Source organism: Hydra vulgaris, chromosome 06, assembly GCF_038396675.1.
Source record: "Hydra vulgaris chromosome 06, alternate assembly HydraT2T_AEP".
Classification (NCBI taxonomy): domain Eukaryota; kingdom Metazoa; phylum Cnidaria; class Hydrozoa; order Anthoathecata; family Hydridae; genus Hydra; species Hydra vulgaris.
Genome location: NC_088925.1, coordinates 3,637,359 through 3,656,790, shown reverse-complemented (window position 1 = coordinate 3,656,790; position 19,432 = coordinate 3,637,359). Strand labels below are relative to the sequence as shown.

The following is a 19,432-nucleotide window of genomic DNA, read 5'->3' as shown; positions in this document are numbered from 1 at the left end:
TAAAGCATTTAAGGCGGAGCTGTTACTAGCTCTATTTCACATTTGGGCTGAATGCTAGTTTTACTATTGTGGAGGTACCAAAGGATCCCACTTGTATCTGTATGCCTTTGTTACATTTGTAGAATGAGAGATAAATGTAACTTTTGACCTATAATGTTGTTAGCATCTTTAAAATTTTTAACATAAAATTTATGGCAACATTAGCTATGAGCAAATTAGCATCCTGTCTGCAAAGAGCCTTAACTATTGCGTTTACTGGGACTAGCGCATTAATGATAGCAGATACAGTTTTAACCTCATTGCTAGATAAAGCTAAAGATTTACCATTAGTCTACATGACAAATGTCTATTAATGCCATTTGTATACAGTTTTTAATAAATAGGTGTATTGACAAAAGACTGCTCTTACAATATTTTATTAGAGTTATTTGCTTTCCAAATTTAGCTGCATCATACTTCTGCAAGACATCTCTGAAGATTACTATTATTTTTGTACCTTTTTGATAACTGGACCACAACTTACCTCAGTAACATCACATTGGTTTCCTCAATGCTTATTATGACATAGATATATATATTGAGATTCATTGAGATCAACCATATTGAGATTCAAAGAACCATTCAAAGATTTCACTGTTGTAAGAAAAATCATAATCAAAAGTTAATCTCTAATCTTCTTATTGTTCGTTTTCATTGAATTGCTTAAATCTTAGTGTTTTTGTTGAATAGTTACATAGTGATGTCCATTCGTCAAAAGATAAAGAAAATTTATCACCTACTTCTAATTCAGATTTTTTTTGCAGACTATTTCAATTTAAAAAATCTTTATTTTTTTGCTGTAATTCACAACCATTCTATGCACAGTGTTGACTGTTGCAGGTAAACCTTCGAATCCTGTAGCTATAAGACCTGCACATATATCACTAGAAAAGCATATATCATTGAACGAAATCCCATCAAAGGTTGTTAATCCGGCAAATGTAGCAGGAAATGAATTTTCTTCTTGCTCCAGTATCGGAAAATAATTGGCTAATATATGTATATATTTTTTTGTTGGTGGTTCATCTAGTGTGTTTGCTGAAATAGTAGCTGGTGTGGGGTTGATTTTATGAGCAAGTGCGTAAAGTAAGTATGTAGAGCCACAATTTTTAAAACTTTTTTGCAGTCTTAGACATTGCTGTCTGCTTTTTTTCTTTGCAAAAGAAATGTTTCTAAGCACCAGATTTATTTTTTTTATAATCCATGTAAGAAGCTATTATAATTTTAAAAAATTTACTGTTTGAATAACCTGCAATTTTAATATAATTAAAACTAGTATTATAAATTAGTCTCAAACAAATAACATCTATTCGATATAAAAATTGCAAGTAACTTGAATATATGTTACTAAGCACCAACAAATTTTAAGAATGTAAATGCATATTACAACATTCAAAAAGCATAATTGCAAGAATTTTGAATTTGTAAAGTTTAAATTTGATTGCAATTTGAACAAACAAACAAAAAAATCAGGAGTTCACAATATGAAAATATTCAAATCTTAACCAAAGAAATTTAGATAAAATGTTCAACCAAATACGATTTTTAAAAATTTTTCAAAGAGCTTAAAAGTTAAACCCCAAGTGCTTAATCCTGGGATTAGACATGTGATCCTGGAATTCCCAACCCTTTATAGAACTTTGAATCTCTCAAGCAAAGATTTGCTCTTTAATCTTTAAAAATTGTTATTTAGATTATATCATGACATCGGCTAATATAAATAAAATATTTTTTTTACTACTTTATACACTAATTATGTTGTTACTACAATAATTATGTTGTTACTACACTAATTATGTTGTTACTACACTAATTATGTTGTTATCTTTATTTATAGAAAATAATATACCTGTTATGAGAGGGACTTGGTTTAAAGGTACCCAACAAGGTAATTGGGAGCCACTTGATGAAAATCAGGCATTTGTAATCGAAGAAGCCCATTGTGGAGTTGTAAGATCATTAGTAAGTTTTTAATTATAATAATTTTTTCAAAATTTTATTCTTATCAATTTTTAATTTTAATTTTTTTTTTTTAGGGAATGGGCACACTTGATATGAACACATCTAATAATGGTTAATAAATTTAATTTTTGTAGATAATAAACAGGATTTGAATAATTTGAATTCGTGAAAATTTTTGAAATTTTTATTTTATTTTATATGTTGTTGTGGAGATTTGTGAATGAGGTTACCAATCTTTAACAAAGCAACAGTTGTCACTGTTGATTAAAGCTAGAACTTTTATTAAAATCTTAATATTCATAAATGTATATATATTGTTATAATGATTCAAGTATAGTTCTTTATCACCATGCCTTTTATGGTTGAATAATATTTCTTTATAAGAAACATTTTTTTTCTTTGTCCATGCATCTTGATAAAGCTTTTCATTTCAGAAATATTAATGAAACATTTGTGACTCAAAATACCTAAAATTTAGAAACTTCAGGCAAAATCAAAAAGTGTTTTATGTAAAAAAAGTGTGTATAAGTGTGTCTTAAATTGCTATGTTCTCTTTAATCTTTTCTTTGGATCTTAGATATTACATGTGATGGAAACTTTGTAATACCTTGTTAGAAGTAAATGCTTATTTATAATTGGAGATAAACAAAGTTTTTTAGTACTTAATATAATCAGCAATAACCCTTTTTTAGTATTATAATCAATCAAACATATCTCTATCTAATATCATGTATCTATAGTTAGTAATCAACTGGGATAGATATTCAACTGGGGCCGGGGCCAGGTTTGTGACCTGGTTGCATAAGCATTGATACATCCTAAAAATATATTATTTTTATTTCAAATCCGTTTTTTATGTGTGTATATATATATATATATATATATATATATATATATATATATATATATATATATATATATTATATATATATATATATATATATATATATATATATATATATATAGGCCTTGTTAAGAAGTGTTACGCAGCTTGCTTTTTGCCTGCACAAAAACTTTTATCTTTTAAATTATCTTTTGATGTCGTTAACGTGATGTTTATTCAGAAAAAATAAAGTCGTCAGTAAAAGCTTTTAACCGCAATTGTAAACTAATATTTTTTTAGTTTAATAATTTTTAAATTAATAATTTTTATGTTAAAGAAACAGTTGATTTAATAATTTTTTTGTTGTTGTTAAAAATTAGTAAAAAAAACAAAGTGTTTAAAGTTTATCTTAAGGAATTAAACATATAAATTTCTTTTAAATATAAAAATTATTTTTTGTCATAATGGTTTAAAAAATGCACAATTAATTTTGATGTAAATATTTTATTAATAAGATATTTTGTTTATTGTTAATTCAATAACGTAAAGTTTTAATGACATTCTTTTAATTTATGAAAATAAATTATGATCACGAATATGTTATCGGTAGCTGATAGATAATAAAAAAAAAATCTTTGTTTAAAAACATTATTAAAAAGAGTTCACAAAATAAATAAGAAAAAATTTATTAACAGTTAAAATAACAAAAACCAACTGTAAAATTATAAGAAAATAAACAAATATTATTTTACGTTTTGTGAAAAAAACATTTTTTTCAAAATTAAATTTAGTTCATATTTGAAAAAAATAATAAAAATGATTTTTCAAATAGGAACTTGAATTTTATTTGTAACTTTTGTTATAGTGAAAAAAAAAAACTGTTTGTATGATTTTAGCGCGTTTATAAAATAACTTTAATTACAATACGGTACTTGAAAAGGCGCTAGTGATGCAGTATAACTTCTAACGATACAAAATATATTTGCTGAATTGTGTTACTTAGAAACGCGTTACGCGTTTTCGTTACGCAGCGAAATATCGTAACAAGGCCTGTATATATAAATGCATATGTGTATATGTATATATTATTCATATATATAAACATCATCATGATTATTGCATCATCATCATCAACATCATCATCATCATTATCACTTTATCCTCCCCAGTTTATACTGTTTCTTTAATATAAACAATTTCAAGCATCTTCTTTCCTTAAGTGAAGCTTACAACATATGTATGCTTATGATCTTGTTAGAGTCACACCACACATTTTTATGAGCAAATACTATATCATGTAAATAGAGGAGAGAAATTGAAACAGTTCTTAAATTGGAACATTTATTTTGCATTTATCTAGTAAAATATTTTATTTTCTTCGTTTTGAGAAACTATGAAAGTTATCCCTCGAAAAGTCCATGTGCACCATTAATTTAAAGCATTTTTCCATAAAATCTATACTTCTGTGAGTTATACGGTTTTTTGTGTTAAGTGCGGTGGGATTTAAAACATAAACTTATCTTATAACTTGCCGCAAGCATTGCACTGCAGTAAAACAAAACAGATCATTTACTGACTATGCTAAGATTTTTACTGCAGTAAAACAAAATAATAGTCCAAGTTTCCTTGATCGGAGCTATAAAGTTTTCCTTACTTAATCAGTGATAAAATCAAAGGGTTGAAGAAATTGTTTAAGCACAATTTAAAAATAAAAAGTTACAATCATAAATTACAAAAATAATACTTTATTTAGTGATTTTTAATTAATAAAATAAAAGAACTTAGTGATTTTTAAATAATAAATTGGCAGAACATCATAATAGTCAAGGTTTTTGATCATTCTATTGTTTGTAGAAGTTTTGTCCTGGCAATTTTAATTCTATTGAATTGTTTTAATTATCATTATAAGGATGAAAATAATTTTAAATTGATTTTTGTTGATTTTACTGGGTATTTTTCAAAAAAGCAAGCTTTTCTGGTTAGGGAATCAAAGTGTTCCAATATTGGAAACCAATTGTTTTGATTGGAACAATGTTGCTTTGTCAAAACCAAGTTTATTTCCAATAACAGTGCAATCAATTAAGTCAAATTATGATTAAAAGTATAGTAAGGTTTTCTGTTGATATTATTCCAATCAAAATGTTTATAGTTAACTCTTTTTGGCGGGGCCAGGTTTGTAAATGGTCTCACACTTTTTACTCCAGATTCTATTCTCTACCTCTACAAATTTCTTATTCGTCTCATTATGGAATACTGCTGTCATATTTGGACTAGTTCTTCTAATAATGCAAATTACTACAAATATTTTATTCGTCCCTGTATGGAATACTGTTGTCATATTTGTGCTGGTTCTTCCAATGGCTGCTCTTTCTCTTCAAGACAAGGTCCTAAAACACATTGTAAATGTAGTTAGACTTACTTTATCTGCCAAGCTTGAGCCTCTCTCCCATCGTTGCAAGGTTGCATCTAATCATCGTTGTTAGGTTGCATCTAATCATCATTGCTAGGTTGCATCTCTTTCTCTTTTCTAAAAATACTATTGTCTTTGCTGCTCAATGGCGCTATTGGTCCATCAACCGTATATTGGTAAACCATATATTGGTCCATCAACCGTATATTGGTAAACCATATATTGGTCCATCAACCAAAACTCATTCTCACTTGACTCGTCATTCATCAGAGTTGAGTTCTTCCACTGTATCTGTCCCTTCATGTTCTAAAAAATTTTATTCATCTTGTTTTTTTCCCCCACTTCAACGCTTTGTAACTCTCTTCCATCTTCATGTTTTCTTGACTCATGCAACCTTTAACTTTTTATGTCTCCAGTCAATAGTTTTCTTGCTATTTGAATTTGTTTTTTAGTAACTCCCAACTTAATAGTGGTTGCATGCATGCATCATATAGTATATATATTATTTATATAGTAACTATATGTAGTTTATTATCTTTTTTGTTAATTAATGTGTCAGAGTAGAAAAGTACAGTGTAATTCTAAAATTGACTTTATTTCTGTCATTTTTGTTGGTATTTATTACAAAGATTAAACTGCATTGTAAATCTATTTTTGTGTTTTATTAGTTTTAAATTTTATACAAAGAGTTTTATGTTTACTTCTTTTTATGGAGCCAAGTATTTGCCATTGTTATCAAGGCTGTTGTTTATTCTTGTTTGTAAATTCCAAGTGTTGTTAACAGATCTTTTGATATTTCCTTCACTAAGTAACTTGTTAATACTAAATACAGAGTTAATTACTATTTATCTTTTTATTTGTATCATTTATTATTATTATTCATTTTATCATTATATTATATATTTTATGTTCAAGGCACTGAAATTGATACTATCAGATAAAACAAAAAGCAATGTTTACCAAAAAACTAAAAAATTTCTTTGATTTTCAATTTTCATTTTAACTATTCTTTTATAATATTATAATTATTATCATACTATTATAATATTATAATAGTATTTGTAAATTATTAATTCGAATCCTGTTTTTTTTAAAATTGTTTTTAATTTTTCGTTATAAAATATATGAACGTAAATAATACATTATAATAAAATAACATATAAGTTAATAAAAAATAAAAGTTAGTTTATTTTTATGAAATAAAGACAATGAGTAATATATTATATAATTTATTTATTTTTGTTATGTATAACATCATATAACAGGATGACATTAAATGTTATGGGAAACTTTAAAACCAAAGCCAATTAAATAATTTGTCAATTTGCTGAAACCCATTTGTAACTTTGTAACTAATATTCACAAAATCTTGAATGACTACTATAACACTTTTATAAATGACTGCTTTAACACTTTTATAACTGAGTTCGAACCTTAAGAACCAGAAGATACAAACAACTTAGATGATTCAGGTCAAATAAACAAAAAATCAAATAAAAAGGTTTTTAAAAAACAAAAAACAAAAAATCTAGGTATTAGTACAACTTGTTTAAAAGTGAATTCATCAATGACAGATCAAAGCAGATATTAAATATCAGATCAAGTATAAATTATAAATTATATTTTAAATAAATAATTTTTTTTTTCGAATTGTTAAAAAAATTGTATTTAACAATTCGATTAAAAGTGATAGTGAAACTGAAACTGAAACAAACAGCATCAATTCTGGAACAGTATTCAATTCTGGAACAATCGTTAGCGACATTCTAAACAGTTATTTTAAAATAAATTGAGTAGCCTCCTTGTAGTCCCTCTGTAGCCTTGGGGGAGACAAATTAAATATATTTAAAAAAAGCAGTATTTGTTGAGGAATCAACATAAGTTTTGCCACCATATTTTGAGGCTCATACATCCACAATTATCTAAGGGACTCTTTTACTGTGTATTAATAGTCAAAGCATCAAAAGTCAAGCTTAGACATTAATATAGCTCCAGGGATTAATAAAGTTTTCTTTTAGATACTAAAAGAATATTATTTAAAGTTTTCTGAGTCACATTCCATAATATTCTCTTTACCAGAGTAAGTTATCCTGTGCTTGGAGTCCAACCAGTGTTATACCATTGCAAGAGCAGCAAATCATCAAACTATTGCCAAGTAAATTTTTTGGAGCAATTTGTCAAAAACACAATTGTGAATCATCTATAATTGAACAAACTTGTAGCTAGATAACATCATGGATGTGTTGGTTTACTAATTTATTGAAAACAATAGATTAAATCGTAGCAATCTATTTAACAGTGGGCTGATGAAGAGCTTTTCTAGATTTTGCCAAAGTGTCTTAAATAAGACTTATATAAGACTCAATAATAAGGGCATAAAATTATGTCATATGGAATAAATAACAAATTAATAAAATCGTGTAAACTGGCAACAATGTGTTGGTTAAAAAAAGTTTTTTGAACTATACCAATTATATTAATGGCATACTTCAAGGAAGCTCAGACTCATTTTGTACTTATTTTTCATTAGTTTCATCTTTAATTATCATTAGCATAACATCTTTTAAAAGTTATAAATTACTATTCTTGCTGTAGTCTTATACTGATGACAGCAAATTATCAAGATATCAAATGAAGAAGAGTTAAAAAAACTATAAAGAGAAATAAATACAATTGTTACTTAGAAATTTAGAAAGCTGAATGTTCATAAATGTAAAGTTATGGATTTTAGCTACTGTACAACCTAAATTTAGTTTTTTTTCCTTCCAAAAAACTGGAAATAGTTCTGCATTAATATCAACAGGCTCTGAAAGTGACATTGATGTGATTATTTTTCTATTCTAATTGTAACCTAATTGGCACACTCATGCATAAAGTGTGCTTCCAAAGTTAACAGTATCTTTAGATGGGTGAAAAGTCCTTTCATGGATATAAACCGATGCGGTAGTGGTGGTTGATGCGGTAGTGGTGTTGTGGTAAAGCGCTTGCTTCATAAGTGAGAAGTTCCGAGTTCGATCCCCACCATGTCCCTGGTAGTACCGCGCTCAACTTGTTTCTTCCTGCGGCGGCCTTGTTTGTCAAGGTTTGTGTTTCGGAGTTATAGAGTTGAGAGAGGGTTATAACCACTATTAAGTAGCCTCCTCATCTGTAGTGGCCTTCTCAGCCTTGAGGAGGTGAATAAAAAAAACAAAAAAAAAAACCTCTAGAAAAATACACAACCTTTATTAAATGAATAATAAAGATTTTATTAGTTAATGTAAAAAGTTTTAATACAATTTTTTTAATATATTTTTGTGTTTTAGTTATACACAAAATCAAACTTGATTCCAATCGTGTAGAATGGCATGAAATATCACAAGTGTACATGTTTAGTGAATCTGCAGGTTCTAGATTTGTGCAAAGAATTGGTTTTAATGGTATGTTATATTTACAAAACTTTTTTTACTGGTCAAAATGTGTCATTATATAATATTTAAAAAAGGTTTAAAATATTTAAGGCAAAGTTCTTACAAGTCTGCTGACAACCATTTAAGTTATGAGTTACTAAGTTGTAAAAAAAAAAAAAGTTAAAAAGCACAAAAATGGCTGATAGAAGATTTCTGATGTTTATATACTCCTAAAATACTCACTTCTGATAATTTATATATGCATGTAATATATATATATATATATATATATATATATATATATATATATATATATATATATATATATATATATATATATATATATATATATATATATGTATATATATATATGTATATATATATATATATATATATATATATATATATATATATATATATATATATATATATATATATATATATATATGAATATACATATCTTTTTGGTAGACAGGGCTTAATACAAAAGTAGAGCAATTATATTAGAAGAATAATAAAATAACTAGCTGTTGTGACCCGTAAAATACGGGTCTTAGTAAATCTATTCCACACCGACCTTTTCTATACTTATTCTTTACTTCAATATATTTTAGTTAGAAGTATAATTAAATACACATATAAAAACTATATTTATTGTTTACTTTTTAAAGCTATAAAATAAATTTTCTATTATATATAACTTTTAAAAACTTTTAATACTTCGGTACACGTTGCGCGAATCGCTATTTTCCAATGAATTGGATATCAGTACCAGTCTAAATAATATTTAGAATACCTGCTTGAAATGTGTTAATTAAATACCATTGGTATAAAAAGATGACTTAAATATGTGGAATAACGGACTTACCATGAGTTGTATAATTATTACTGAATATTAATATATTACTGTTCATGGTGAGTCTATTCCACACTTACCATTTTAATAATTTGGCTTTATTTCAATAATTTTTAAAAAAGAATAAAATATAAAAAAATCTTTGTTTTGAGTTAACGGATTAACTTTCAATACTTTACAACTTCTTTAAACTTTTATATATAAATATAATATATATATATATATATATATATATATATATATATATATATATATATATATATATATATATATATATATAAAATACACACACACACAGGGACAGACATTATTTTTTTCTTTAATAAGTTTCTATTTTTTTTTTTTTCAGGCCATCAGCAGCCATCCAGGTTATTTTTTAAAAATCTGGAAAATTGTTTGGGTAGATATCCAAAATATATTTTCCTCTTAAATTTGCTTTTAGCTGAGTTGTTTTAAATTCTTTTTTATTTTAGTATGAGTGATGAGTGAAAATGCTTAAAAAACAAATATATTACAAAAATATATTTTAAACTTGTATATGTATGGAAAACATTTTAGTTGTCCGGAAAAACTAAAAGTTGAGAAAAATCCCTAATTCCGGAAATATCCAGAAAAAAATAATCCCTGTTATTAGGACTCTACCCCTGTTAATTTTAAAGAAAATTTAAGTTTCCATGTAAAATCTTTTTTATATAAAAAAGAAATTTGTCTCTCAAATCTATTACTAAGTATATTAAAACCTTAAACTATACTATGACATCCGCAACAAATTTCTAATGGTGTTTTCATGTTTTTAGAAATTTTAAAAAGCTTTTTAAAAAATTCTCTTCCTTTTATTTGTTATAGTATATATCTTTATATATGATATGCATTTAATAAATATAGACCTTTAAAATTGTCTTACTTTGTGTTCTAGAAAACTGGAAAAGATTAAAAAAAAAATTAGGTGTGAAAATGAAAGGAGTTAAACCCATGCGAAGCACTTTGGCATGCTATAATAATATCTTTTAACACTGTTTAATGAGTAGCCGTGGCGCAGTGGTAGCGCACTTGCCTTAGATACAAAGGATCTGTGGTTCAAGGCTCTGTGATAAGATTGCAAAGACTTCTTGGGGCATCTAAATAAAACTAAAAAAACAAATAAACAAAAGACTTATTAAACTTTTTAAAACAGAATATAAATGCTTTATAAAAATTCATATAAATCAGTATTAAGCAAATATTGCCGCAATAAAATTATTAAGTACAAGTAAATCTGTAACATTTGAAATAATTTTTAATAATTTATATAGTTTGAAGTTTACGTTAGATATTTGCATAGACTTTTGTTCACACAGATAAAATAAGAATCATGACGGATTGTGGTTTCAAAAAAATGCCTAATGGCTTTGTAAAATTAAAGGTATTTTTATTTGCATATTTAACAAATTAACAAAACATAACAATTTTTAATAGTTTTTAACTGTATGTCTCTATTGAACATATTATCTGATTAATCTAAAAAAAGTAATTGAATTAAAAAAGGAAAAAATACACCACATGTATTAACTGGAAATTAATTTATTCCTACTTAATAACAAAACAAAATATAAAAAGAAAAACATATATTTACAAAAAAAAATTTAACTAAATTTGCATTATCAATTACCAATTGGTAGATTAACCAACTACAAAAGTACTAATTATAGATGCAACATATTTTTTTTCCTCTCTCCTCATACTATTACACAAAATAACAAAGACACAATAGCTATCGATGCAAACAAATTTTGCAATTTGATCAAAAAATAAAATTGTTTTAACCTTGGTTGAGACAACTAAATTCTTTTTAAACTATTAGCTAATGATCAACTTTAAGCACTGGCGTTACTGCATTAGCAGTTAGAAGAAAAACAACTTTTTTCGATTATGCAATAAAAAATCGCTTTAAATTGCACTCACAATTAACCGCCTAACGATTTGCTCCATAAAAATGACATCATTGCAATTACCTAACTAAATATCGCATTTGTAACTGAGCGCCTCCGATTTCTTATTTAATTATCGCAATTTACCGCATTGCCGAAATTTATCGAATTGCGGTAACGCTTATGCTTAATTAACTTAGCAAAATTTAAATAATTAAAGTTTACTAAGTTAAAACCATATTTTAACTGTAGACAAAGTAAACATGATAGTTGGTAGAGCACCAAAGTAGAACTAAAGAAATAAAATAACAACTAAATTTGCTATGTGATGCCTATTATACCTATTGAGTTCTCCCAAGCCTGGTTTCTTTCATTTAAATATAAATATATATATATATATATATATATATATATATATATATATATATATATATATATATATATATATATATATATATATAACATTAAAATATTATTTTGGAGAAAACATTCTTAATACAAAAAATTCTAAAAATTTAATGAAAGTTACCAAAACTTATGTTATACTTACCTCTATAAAAAAACAATAAATTTAAACATATTTAATGAAGGAAACAGAAACTTATAAATTTTTAAATATGTATAAATAGGAAGTCCGTTTTTTAACAAAATTTATTTATCATCAAAAGCATAAATTTTTAAAAAAGAACAGAGTATATATCTTTTAAACAAATTTTTTTTTAAATTAACAAAATGCAAATTGTTAACAAAAAAGGATCAGAGTATATATCTTTTCAACAAAATTTACTTAAAAAGCAATAGTGTATAAATATTTAATGAAGTATATATCTTTTCAATAAATTTATCTAAAATTATGAATGTTTAAAAAATTATAGATATTAAAAAACTATATATCGTTTTAACATTTCTTTTAAACACATTCTTTCAACAATATTTTTTCAACACATTTTATGATTACACTAACTACAAACAGGTTTAATTTATGTGTTTCATCATGACAGTACACCACTCTACTGGCATGGACAATATTCTTGCTCTCAACAAAGCCAAGTCACATAGCAAAGTACACTACTTGGCTAGCAAGGTCAACAATCTTGCTGTAAACTAAGCCAAGTCACAACATTTTGAAACCATGCAAACAACATAATAACCACTTATAAACTATAAACACATAACATAACACATCACAAACATTGAAAGACTTCATATATAAAAGATATTTACACACTTACAAAATATAAACCCATATAACCTTAACACATATAAACACATAATAAATAACGCATAAATATAGCTAAATATATAAATTAAGAAAAATATATAAATTAGAAACATTTATAAAATACAACCTTATTTGTTTAATGACATACCTTGTAATAAATGTTTAACAATTTTTAAAAAACTAACAATCAAACGACCTGGTTTTTTTCATTATAAATGCAAACAGATTTTCTTTAATTTTTAAAAAATAAGGTATTAAACAATCTTGTTGTTTAACATACAACATAGAGTTGACCGTGTGAGATGTAAGGGTTTTGGAGATAAACACTAAATTTATCAAGAGTTTAACCTTTTGAAAAGAGCATTGTTTTCTAGAGCTACCATTGTCTTCTAATTTTTAAAAATAAAAAATAACAGATTAATATACTTTAAATACAATTGACAAAGGACTTGAGTTGTGTTAGTATTAAAATGCATGAATTAAATAAATTACCTGACTTTAAAAGTTACTATACTCATTTAAAAATAGCATAAGGTTTCTCCTTTACTACAGAAGTCATCAAGTTAAAAAGTTTTCGATCTTATTACTGATTAAGCAGATATTAACAGATTATAAAGACTTAAGAATACCTCATCACTTGGTCAAAAATACAAGGAGAAATATTAAAAGGCCAAGTATGGTAAAAACCCTAAAAAGCATACGAATGGGCAACAGCAGCGTTAAGTTAAGTATTAATTATAAACGACTACAATTAAGTTTGAAACATGACTCAGAGTTTCAATCGTTAGACGTTAATAATTATTTTATATATATATATATATATATATATATATATATATATATATATATATATATATATATATATATATATATGTATATATATATATAAGTGTCCCATTTATTACCTTACTTAAGTAGGCTATGTGAGGTTGGCTCAGAATGATAGCTGCACTGTGCTATTTCTAGATGATCGGAATTGATAATCAATTTTTTTCCCTCGCTTATTTTAAATGTTTTTATTGTTTTCACAAATTTTTTTACTTCTGTTTTAAAGTCTAAAGCTGACCAATCCTGGCCAAAAACAAACACTTTTCCATGTCGGCTGAGAATGTCTCTATAGATATCAGGTTCTAGAATCTGCCCATGTTTTTTGATATCCTGCTGAACACGACCAAACACCCTATCTGCTGGAAGGTAGGAGTGCCCTCGTTCCGGGAATTTATGAGTGATAAGAAGATTTCTAAAATGTTGCTTTCTCAAAGAAAGAAGCATTGACACCATGTTTATATTTTTGTTTTGTCCATAACAGGAATTAGAAAATAAACGAAGAACCGATGCATTTGAACACGAATCAAAAATATATGCAATCAAAAAATGCTGTATAGCTGAACAAATCATATTGGAATCTTTACAATTTTCACATTCCAACCAAATGAATCAGTTAACATCATTTAAATGTTGAGTCTGGTTGCCTCTGTGTACAACAACGCCTAGTACATAAAGATAGAGTTGCCGAGAATAGAAGGCTTCTCCTATAGGCAGCTTTGGCAAAACCAGATTCTCCATCATATCAAAGCAAATGGTTATTTCATTTGGTCATATATCATTGAGAAGGCTGTAAAACTTTTGTACTTTTCTTCGATGGAGAATGTACAAAGCTGTTTTTGTCTGTTTTGAGGCGTTGCTGGAACCAGTGATTGGCAATCCTTAACACTCTATCCGACTTTATTGCTAAAAAAAAAAAATAAGATATATATTTTTTAAATAAATGAAACCAATAATATTCTTAAAATCAGAAATATACTATTACAATAAGAAACAAGTCTGAAAAGTAATAATGGTTGTTCATAAACTTGTATAAATATTTCTTTTTTTTGTCTGGAGTCTGAAGCTTATTCTTATTTTTATATAAGAGAACTCTATCCTATAATGAAGTAGAAATAAGGCTTTTGTTGAATTTGATATTAATACTAATTTTACAAAATTGACTTCATGAATACAAATTATTTGGTTTTATTTTATTAATAATGTTATAGACAAATTCAATTAATTATACTTTTTACAATCTGGCTACAAAACTGTCTGTAATTAAATGGTGGTTAGACTTTTTGATGGCATTATATTCTAAGCTGGTTAAATATCTATCATACAAAAGCAGTATAATTAATGGTGCACTTACACAACGCAGAACAAAATGAGGCTTGACAAGCTTGTAAGTTAATTCCAAGACTTAGGAAGTACTTGATGGTGATACGTCTTAACTTTTTCCTGACATCATCTTTTACTCTGGCTCTTTTAACAGTGTCTACTTCAAGCATAGCCAAAATTGCTGAATCTTGTGATACTTTGTCTGAGTGCTGGTAAAAGTTAGAATGAATCGTCAACAGGTTCTCTGGTGTTATTTCTTGTGCCTAAAAATCCAAATGTGTTTAAAACTTACTGATTTATCTTCTTTTTATAGCATTCAATAACAATATTATTTTTATTTTTTCAAATTTCAAAAACTAATACAAAGTTTGATAATCAAATTTGCTAGAAAATTTAAACGTCAAAATTGTTTAATTTTAAATGAAACAATTTTTTCTTTTTAAAGAAGAGCATTCCTAACCTAACCTTATGTTTTGTACTACAAAAAAAAAAATGCATAATTAGTTTCCAAAGATAAACCAAATAAAAATAAGTATTGTTATGAAATAAATTCATAAAAAGAACATAAAATACAAAAATACTTTTTAACTTATTCATATAATATGTCTTTTTAATTGGTTATTTCCTTATCGTTAAATAATGTTATTCAAACTCACTTTGCCATTTTATGATTACACAACCCATTTTATGATTACACAATAAAGGAGGAATCTTTCCTCCACTAGAATGAGGAAATTGTTTGTTTTTTTCTCGTTTCGAGCAACATATCTTTCTTTTACAGGAGAACACTTTCATCTAAACCATCGTAGTCCGCCATTTTACACGAGTTGATAACAACATAAGTTGATAAAATTAGCTGCGCTTGCGCAAAAGTAACTTATACTTGCTGTGGATTGGTCAAAACAAATACAGCATTTTGATAATAAAAAACTCCAAACCGTGTTTTGAAAATAAATAATTTTTAAACATTGAAAAATATAGGGTTATACCTCATTGAAAAAATATTCAGATACAAAAAGTGTTAGGTTCTTGTATACTAAAAAGTAACCATAAGTTTTTTAACCATTATTTTCAAAATGCGCTTACCGCATTTTGAAAATAAACTCTTCATATATATATATATATATATATATATATATATATATATATATATATATATATATATATATATATATATATGACTGATATCTCTTTTCTTAAGAACACAAAGTGGTTCCAAACTTTTGATTGTGTATATTTTATACAAATTAGTAAAATCTAATTTTTTTCTTCTACTGTCAGTTTCTCCTTCAACAGGATCATCAGGAAGAAAGTCTAAATTTCAAAAAAATAAATTTATAAAAAAAATTTCCACAGGAAGTTACAAACTGCAAAATTTTATTTTTAAAATGTTCTATATTTTTATGTAAACAGGAAGTTTGCAGAAAAATACAGAAAATACTTTAGTTAATGTAGTTACAGTATTTTAATTTTTCTAAAAACTAATTGTGAAAATAATTCTTAAGAATATGTATAGTTTTAGTCTTTTGTTTCTATAATTTTATAAAAGGTACTTATTTTCATGTCTGCATTTAGAACTTTATTAATTTATTTCTTACTTAATAAACTTTTTTTTTTTATCTAAATGGGTTTATTTCAAATTTTTTCTTGCAAACATTGCATACATTTTTTAGAAACATTTTTAAGGTAGGAGCAGTTTTTAAAAGAAATCAATTTAGCTTAAAATATATTTGTTTTTAGATCCCAAACGAGCTTTGACAGCATAGTGTCTTTTGAGTAATTTTTATGTTTAAAAGATTGTTTGTGTTTGGCATGTTTTATCCATTAACCCTTGGTTAAGCCAATCCACTGTTTTTCAGGATTATTTTGTGATGCATTTGTAAATAACATTTTTTGATAATGAGTGGATAATCACTTTTACATAAGATTATTCAATCAAATATTGATTGGATAATCACTTCAATTACAATTATTATTATTATTTTTTTTTTTTAAGTTCATTTTTTTTATTATATTTACATATATTTTTTGTACAACTTAATACTTTATAAGTATTTCTATTTGTACAACTAAATACTTTATAAATATTTTCATAAAAATTTTACTTTAACTTGCTTTAAATTTCCTTAAAAAATTGTGTGCATGTTATTGTGTGCATTGTTATTGGAAATCTATTTCAACTAATTTTAAAAAAGCTTTTATAATATATACCAAATTATATTTCTTTTTTGCTTTTTTTGAAATTTTAACTCAATACTTTTAAATCTGCTTTTTTTAAGAGCTTTTTCATAAACACACTTAAAAGAGTTAAAAAAAATTTCATTAGAAGAGTTTGATTTAGCCCATTGTTAATTGAAATAAGAATTTGTTTTAAAATTTGAGGGGAATGGTTTGAGTTAACATATACAATCATTAGGCTTTTTCTAAGATTTATAAGAATTTTTCAAGAGATTAAAAGTGGCAACATTATAAAACCGTTATCACCACACAGACCTAAATGATTAGTTTGTAATACAAACTAATCATTCCAAAACTAATCATTCCAAAAAAAAGTAATATTACTTTTTTTTGGAAATATTTTATAGACAAATAATAGGCAGGAGCAGGTTTTTGAAGAGTTTTTACAACCTTCAATTCTCAGATTCAAAAACAATTTATGACATCAGGGTCATTAGGAGAATTTCTTCCTTTTTGATTCTTTTGTGATCTTTTATATTGTAGGAGCTGTTGCTTTGCATCGTGGGTATAATATAGATTGTGATGAAAGCGATGATTATGAAGAAATTTCACACATAGTTTTCTTAGTTCATGGAATCGGGCAGATGTACTGTGATGGAGGAGGTGTTTTGCATAACAGAAAAAAGTAGGTAAATATTTTTTTCTATTTCATCATTGGTTAATATCAAGTTATATTCAATATATATATATATATATATATGTATGTATATATATATATATATATATATATATATATATATATATATATATATATATATATATATATATATATATATATATATATATATATATATATATATATAACCCTGACAGCTATTAGAAAATGCACACTTGACCCTAAACCATGCTAGAATTAAATATAGTTTTATGTGTGTTTTGTAAAAAATATTAGTTTGAATTAACAAATTAAAATTTTTTATAAAAAATGTATTATTATTATGTAATATTGTAACATGGCATCCAATAAGTAGTAGTAGTAGTAGTAGTAGTAGTAGTAGTAGTAGTAGTAGTAGTAGTAGTAGTAGTAGTAGTAGTAGTAGTAGTAGTAGTAGTAGTAGTAGTAGTAGTAGTAGTAGTGGTAGTGGTAGTGGTAGTAATAGTAGTAGTAGATATTTTTTACAACAAAAGTAAAAATAATTGACAAAATACAATCATAGATTGTCAGATTACAGTTAGTTTTTCTGAAGCTCATAATGCAACTTCCACAAAAGAAAGCTGCAAGCTGTAGTAACATTGGAGCCTATCAAGGCTCGCTTTAAAGCTATTGACAGATGGAGAATCGATTACTTTATCTGGTAACATGTTCCATGCTGTTATTAAAAAAGTTAAAACAAGCTAAGTTTTTGCTATAATTTACACTGTTAAGTCTCTGTGATTTGCTTTAGATGGGGTTGTGATAAGAGGAAAGTGCCAGTTGACTATGTTGATGTTATTATTAATCTTATATTTTTGGACGAGATCACCTTGTTTACAATGATCAACAAGAGAAGTTAGGCCAAGTTGTAAACATCTGGACTTGTAATCTAATTTTTTCAGTTTGTCTTGTATCTTTATAGCTCTTTGATGTATCAGCTCAATAATTTGTTCATTCTTCACCAAATTAGGGTTCCAAACTGGAACTCAAGTAAAGGACTGACATAGGTGGAGTATAGTTATTTCTATAAGGAAGCAGCAGGGGAATAGAAAGTGTGTTTTCAGATGCTTAGCATTTGATTTGCTTTACATGAGGTAATGATGGATTGGGTTTCTACTTTTGGATCATTGGTAATATGGATTCCTAAGTCACATACAAAGGTGGTTACTTCCAATGTAGTTCGAATCATTATTGCACATGGGCCTGATTCCTCCATTGAGTACTCAAAGTGAGTTAAATTTTTTTGGCCAAAGTGCATGACCTTACATTTCTTTGCATTTAGCTCTATAAGCCAAGACTTGGTTCAATAAACAATTTGGTCAATATCTGATCGGAGTTAAAGTTGAGCAGCAAATGAATTGAGAATGCTCAGAATTTTAGTGTCATCAGCGTAGATCTTACAACTGCTTTCTTTGCTTATTACATCTGGCAGATCGTTGATGAAAATGACACAAAAAATTGGTCCCTAGACTGATCCTTGCGGAACCCCACTTGTCTCAGGTAACCAATTCAATTGGGTGTCACCAAGGATAACTTGTTGAGACCTGTTAAGTAAAAAAGCTTTTATCCAATTGAGAAGATTCTCTTTGATTCCATTCATTTTTAGTTTGTAAACCATTATATATTATTATTCATTTGGGAATATCACGTTTTATTATCAAGTTAAGTAGCTTAAAACAAAGTTTATGATTAGATTAGCCCCATACTACTTTTTTAAAAACATTTTTTCTTCTTTTTTTTTTTTTAAATAAAAGAATTTTTCTTATAAAAACAATATAGAACTATGGAATGCCAACATTTATGGAAC

General features: G+C 26.3%; 1 protein-coding gene across 2 annotated transcripts in view; it reads left to right on the top strand.

The window, feature by feature from the left end:
* Positions 1 to 19,432, top strand: part of LOC101234320 (phospholipase DDHD1) — a 71,293-nt gene that overhangs the window by 8,403 nt on the left and 43,458 nt on the right. For both annotated transcript variants that reach the window (XM_065799007.1, XM_065799006.1), the window contains exons 3-6: positions 1,877 to 2,001; positions 2,076 to 2,112; positions 8,537 to 8,650; positions 17,475 to 17,616. In XM_065799007.1, coding sequence (XP_065655079.1) covers positions 1,877 to 2,001; positions 2,076 to 2,112; positions 8,537 to 8,650; positions 17,475 to 17,616 — 418 coding nt within the window. The remainder of the gene's footprint in view (positions 1 to 1,876; positions 2,002 to 2,075; positions 2,113 to 8,536; positions 8,651 to 17,474; positions 17,617 to 19,432) is intronic.